We start from the raw sequence: 6,000 nt of genomic DNA on the forward strand, positions 1-6,000 counted from the left end.
CTCAGAGGCACCCCAGCAGGTACCCATCTCCAAGCCAGGCAAGAGGCGCTGCTTCCCAGTGAGCACCTCTGCCTTCCACCTGCTACTCACTGCCACGGTTTCTCTCCTTCAATTCCCCATCAATTTCTATTGGAGATTTCTGCAGAGACAGTCTCCTTTTCCCTAAAGAGGCCGGGCAGCAGCCTCTCAGGCCGCCTGGCAGGGGAGGAGGCAGAAACTCAGGCAGCGGCGACCAGGCCACCCAGCCAGCCCCTGGTGTCTCCCGTCCCAGCCAGTACATGCCCATAATAGCAGCAGCTCTGGAAATGCTCAAGTCCCCACCGTGGCCACTAGGCAGGAGCCCCCAAATCTGACACACAGAGGCCCACATACGGGGAAGCCTCCCCAGCTCCCCGAAATGCAAAGCTTCCTAAAATGAGCCCCTGACCAGAGCCACGGCAGACCAGGACTGGAACCCCACTGTCAAACAAAGCCCAGTGGATTCAGCTACCAGAGACATACCCAAACAGAGGAACACGGGGAGCTGGAAGAGACCTTCATGTGGCCCCAGGGAGGGGAGGGGGGCACACGGATGGCACAATCAGTCACTAACACGGATCACACCATGGGACCATCGGGGCCCCAGGACCTCCCATAACAGAGGTGTCACCAGGGTGCATCAGGTAAGGCTCTGCTGTTTCCGTAACATCTGTAACACTGCTGATCCTCCTTCCAAAGAGAAAACAGGCCTCAGGCTGGCAGCCCTCCCTGGCAGCAGAGGCTCACCAGACTCCAATAGCACTGTTTCCATTGAGCCTGAACCACTATTCTATTCTATTCCATAGCAGAAATGGTGATTCAGGAAAACCGGCTCTGATCCTCCTCCTGTTTTCTAGTTGGTCAAGGTGAAGCCTGGGAGAAAGGAGAGCAGAAGTCACCTGACGCTGGCGCGGGGCTGCACAGGTAAGACGAGGCTGCTAAGGGGAAGGCCTCGAAGGCCAGTGGTTGGAGTGAGACCACCTGCTTCTTTCGCAGTGAAGGGTCCACCACCCTCAGCAGGAAACCCAGAATAAACAGCCTCCCAGGGCCATGTTGAAACAGACCACAACTTTGAGACTGCCGAGCAGTTTCCAGGAAATGGCTCTCCAGAGCACAAGACAGACATCACAGGACAGGCCCCGCCTGCCCCCAGGCTGCATGGCTGGGACAGCCGCACTCCAACTATCAGCGGCAGGGGCAGCTGAGAGGAAAGAGCGGCAGAGCAGACGGCTGGTGGTCCACTGAGACCCCAGGTGCCCAACTTCCCAGGCTCCAGGACCAAGCTGCATATCCCTGTGAGCCCAGCACAGTGAAGACTGTGGGGCTTCGAGATCCCTGCCCTGGGACCACAAAGTGCTGCAGAAGGGTCTACACCGATGCCAAGGCAGGAGGGAGGCAGTACAGGCAGGGCTCCTTTCCTGGGCCAGGCAGGGGTCTTCGGAGGGGTCTGCGGCAGGAAGGAGGGGCAGGCTTAATGAGGTCACTCGTCTGGGGAGTCCCAGCTAACAACAGTGGAATGTGGCTTCACCCCAGCATGAGGCAGGGGAAGCAACTGAACACACTCCCCTGGCCAGACTGTGTGTCCCCAAATGGGCCTGGGACACAGAGTCAGGAAAACAGACTTCAGGCACAGCCACAGCTGCCCGGGGCAGAGGCCATGACTGACCTCTGAAGCCCATTCTGACCTCTGACCCAGGGTGAGCTTGGCCTGAGAGAGGCCCACATTATCTCATTCCATCTTGCTACCTGCCCCTCCCCACTCGCTAGTGAGGAAACTGAGGCCCAGGAGGCTCACTACCTTGCCCAAGGTCACAGAGCAGGCGGGTGAGGGAGGCAAGTCCCAGATTTCTCTCTCAGCACTGACCTCGACTTCTGAGCCAACAGGGCCAGGACCCTGACCTCCCCCACAGGCCAGCCCCAAAGCCAGCCCCAGGGCAGAGCTGCACTGGACTGGGACTCAGACACCTCATTTTGGGTGTGTAGGAGAGAAATCCCTGAATTTTCTCCCTAACCCACACAAGGCACGCAAGAAAGGAACCCCATCCTGCAAAACGTCTCCCCCAAACCGAATCTTTGCTACCTCTGGAGATGCAGGGTTGACAACAGCCGCAGAAGTGTACTTAGCTCTGGGGGTCACGCTCAGGTCTCTGGCCCTGGGGCACTGCTGCACCTTCTGCCCGGAAGCCAACAGGGCAGGGGCACTAGCCCACCCGGCTGCGAACGAACAGGCTCTCCTCCCTCCCTTGTCCAGGGCCTGGCAGGGGTGCAGGTCCTGCTCTGGGCAAATGGGGCCTCAGGCCGGGGTTGCCACACTGCACCCCACGTTCTGGCAGGCGCACGGGCCTGGGTTCCAGCCCAGGTGCCAGCCCGCCCAAGCAGAGGGCCCCACGAGCTCCACGTCCCAAACAAAGGGAGAGGAAACAGGGCAGAAAGTGGGGTGCACCCGGAGGACAAGCGCCCACAACTTTTTGAAGAGGTCGTCTCTAGGAAAGCAGGGGCTGGGGCGCCCCCCTCCTCTCCCGTCCCACCCTGGAGTAGATCCGCAGCACGACGTTGGCGGGCCCGGGCCGGTCCCGTCCCCGGTCCCATCCCCGTCCCCCTCCAGCGGCCCAACGTCGGTGACCCCGGTCGGGCGACCCCCACCGTAGTCCAGGCCCCGCAACCCGGGGCCGTTCTCGTCTCCCCCGGCCGGGCGGGCAGAACCCGGACCAGCGGCCGCCGGTGCCCGTGGGGGTCGGCCGTGACGCGCGGGACCCGGGGGCGTGTGCGGGGCGCGCCCGCGCGGGGCCCTGCTCCGAGGGTCGCCGGCTCGGGCCCGGGAGGCGGCGGGGAGGGAGCGTGGCCCGGGGCCACCAGGTCCGGGCGGGTAGGTGTCCGCGCGCGCCGCTTACCCTGAGCGGAGATCGGGGCCAACTCTCATCCACCCGCCGCGGCGTCCCCCTCGCCGGCCGCCCGGCCGCGCTGCACCTGCCGCCCGCCCGGGAGCCCAGCGGCGCCGGGGAGCCGGGAGGAGGCGGCCCCGCGGGTCCCGGCCACGAGCGCGGAGGCGGCGGCGGTGGCGGCGGCGCCAGGTCGCGCGCTCGCGTTCGGCTGCGCGGAGTCTGCGCGCCCCCGCCCCGCTGCGCAGCCGCCGCCCCGCCCCGCGCTGCGCCTTAAAGGGGCCGCGCCCCGCGCCCCGCCCGGCCCCGTCCCCGACCCGCGGCCGGCTCGGGGGGGGGCCTCGGGGGCGCGCCTGCCCCGGCGGGTCCGCGCGCGCGAGCTCGGTCACGCGGCGCTGCCTTTGTTTGGGTGGCCACGTGCGCCCCCCCCCCTCACCGCGCCGCTCGCACCCACGCGCACGCGCGGCCGCCGCCGGCCACGGCCACGCCGTCCCCGCTCCTGCCAGGGCGGGCGCCGCGCACGAGCACGCACGCTGCGGTGGCCTCGCCCGCGCCCCGCGGGGCCGCCCGCCGCGCAGGAGCTGGGTCGGGCACTGGGCTGCGGGTGGAGACCCGCGTCGCGGGCGGAGATGCCCCGAGCGCAGCCCCACGCCGGGGCTGGACCCACAGCCCGCGCGTTACGGGACGCAGCACGAACCCCGCTACCTGGCGCGCCCACCCCAGGGTGCCTGGGGTGCTGTCTGTGCCCAGGATCTGGACCTCTGGGCCCACCCTTTCTCTGAATCTCAGCTTTCTCATCCAAGGAATACCCCACGCCCCACGCCCCTGCATCTCCCCAGGCTCTACCCTGCCGGGGAGGACATCTAAGGGGGGACACACTCCAAGCCCACCTGCTCCCAGGTGCTGGACCCTCCAGAAGAAGCCTCCCACCACCCCGCTTCCAGGCTGTCTAGCTCACAGGAGAGTGCTCAGCAAAGGGGTAGAGGGGATCGCCCTGCAGAACCCTAGCGTCCTACCCAGGAGGATTGGTGCCGGACGCTGGGGTGGGAGGGTGGAGGAGAACCGGAGTGTGGAAAACACACAGGCCTGGTGGCTGGTTTTGCCCGGCCCTCTCTGCCTCCCTCTCCCCAGGCTGGGTCCTCTGTGCTCTGCCCTGCCCTTGCTGTGTCTCCAGCCTGCCCCAATGCCCTGCCCTCAACCCACTGACCCTGGGAGTCCCACAGGCATCTCCAGCCTTTCAATCCAAAAACTCCAGAACTGGATCTGCCCCCCCCCCCCCATTTCCTTCTGTGTCAAGGGCCCCAGCTCAAATGCACCTGAAACTCCTTGGGTCAAGATTCAGGGTCCCTCTTTGATCCTCCTCCAGGTCCAGCCTTGATGGACCTGGGTTGAGGCAGGCACTCAGGGGAGCTGTACTTCTCCAAGGCTCAGGTTCCTGTGTGCAGAACTGGGGACCCAGTGATTTCAGGGCAAAGGATCCAGCGCATCCGAAAGGGCCGCACAGCAGCGTCTGTCCTGTGCCCCGGCAGGCAGCATAGGGCGTGAGGGTGCGCTGTCTGCAGGACTCTCTCCCCAGGATGGCCGGGATGACTCACAGTTGTGCCCAGAGCCCCCATCCAGCCCCGGGCCTGACCGCCAGACCTCTCTGGCTCCCCCCTCCCTGCTGCCGAAACCCTCCAGGCTTTCCTGCCTTATCTCTGTCCTCCAGGGAAACAGGACTTGTTTTTTCCAAACAGAAGCTCTACTTTTCTGCCTCCTGCCTCCCGCTCCCTGCTCGGGCCAAATCCTCCCAGGGGTACCAGCCCAACACTAACTTTACCCAGCCTGCCAGGCCCAGCTCCAGAGCTGCCCACTCCAGGAAGCCCTCCTGAGCCAGCCTGGTCAGAAATGACCCCAGACCCCGACCTGCCAAGGCTCTGGGGGAGGATGGGGCCCCCCCGGGCACCACCTCCTGCCTCCAGCACTGCGGCTACTTCAGTTGTTTTCACTGCTGACTGTGCTCCTTCCTGTCTGGTCTCTCCTCTCTCCCCAACAGCCCAGGTGAGCTGCTCCTGGGAGGAAAGGCCCAGAGCTTTCCTGTGTGAGCCCGTCGCTGCTGTCCCCACGCCTCAAGACCTTGGCCAGGCTGTGTGTCATTGTCAGGGTCATTTTGTGCACAGATGACTCACCTCAGTCAAGCCCAAAAGGCAAGCTGTGTGTGCGGGTGCAGCAGTGGAGATCTCTCTGCCAGCAGGACGCCTGCTCCTACTCACCTCTTATCTCCAAAGCTTTCTGCTTCTCCCTGTGGAAACAGAGCCTCCATCCTTACGGCAGCCATCCCAAAGAGGGACCCCCTCCCACCACACACCCTCCAGCTAATCCGGAAGGAGTCTCATCAGCCCCATTTGGTCATGTGTCACGCTGGAGCCAAGGGGGCTGCAGGGGCAGAGGCCAGGGTGCTGTGACTGGCAGTGCCATCTGAACCACTTGGGCTGGGGCAGGCAGTACCCCAACAGAAAAAGGGCGGCAGCAGACATGGTGATGCAGAGCAAGTGCCTGGGGAATGTTCATTTCGGGAACAGCCAGGATTAGGAGTGAGCAGGCGGGAGCTGGACGGAAGCCACGCCAGGCAGCCCCAGCATGCCTAGCCCCTCATATCCGGTCCACCCTCCAGACATTTGCTGGGTGCCCAGTCCCTGTTTGACGGGTCCAAAAGTGGTGCTGTACGGAGATTCAGACAGAGCCCCTGCCTGGTGGATAGGCGTGGACCACAACCCCCAAAGCAAGGCGCTTGATACTGCCTGGTGCCCACCACCCTGCTCTGAGGCTCCTCATAGCCGTCTCATTTGCCCATTTACAGAGTAGCGTTTATGGCTAAATTGTATCCCCCCGCCCCCAAAAAAAATTCATCTGTTGAAGTCCAAACTCCCATACCTCCCAAAGTGATTGTATTTGAAGACAGGGTCCTTGAAGAGGCCCTGAAGGTAAGTGAGGCCCTGAAGGTGGGCCCCACCCCCGTGTCAGAACAGATGTTGGAAGTAGACACTCGGTGCCGCAAAGAAAAATCAGCGCTGAGACAAAGGATCTTTCGGCAACGCAGTGTTTACTTCCTGGACTGCAGGAA

At 63.9% G+C, this 6,000-nt stretch overlaps 1 protein-coding gene across 13 annotated transcripts in view; it reads right to left on the reverse strand.

Annotated features, from left to right (window-relative positions):
* LOC100388996 (GRAM domain-containing protein 4) overlaps window positions 1-5,441 on the reverse strand; it is an 86,930-nt gene extending 81,489 nt beyond the window's left edge. For 6 of the 13 annotated variants that reach the window (XM_078343816.1, XM_078343820.1, XM_078343783.1 and 3 more), the window contains exon 1: window positions 5,150-5,441. In XM_078343816.1, coding sequence (XP_078199942.1) covers window positions 5,150-5,214 — 65 coding nt within the window. In that variant the 5' untranslated portion in view covers window positions 5,215-5,441. Of the gene's footprint in view, window positions 1-2,909; window positions 3,122-4,213; window positions 4,439-4,802; window positions 5,008-5,149 lie in introns of those variants that run through there. The other 7 variants (XM_078343849.1, XM_078343793.1, XM_078343833.1 and 4 more) reach the window with 3 other exon arrangements.
* Window positions 5,442-6,000: the final 559 nt, after the last annotated feature.

The sequence above is a fragment of the Callithrix jacchus genome, chromosome 1 (genome assembly GCF_049354715.1).
Source record: "Callithrix jacchus isolate 240 chromosome 1, calJac240_pri, whole genome shotgun sequence".
Lineage (NCBI taxonomy): Eukaryota > Metazoa > Chordata > Mammalia > Primates > Cebidae > Callithrix > Callithrix jacchus.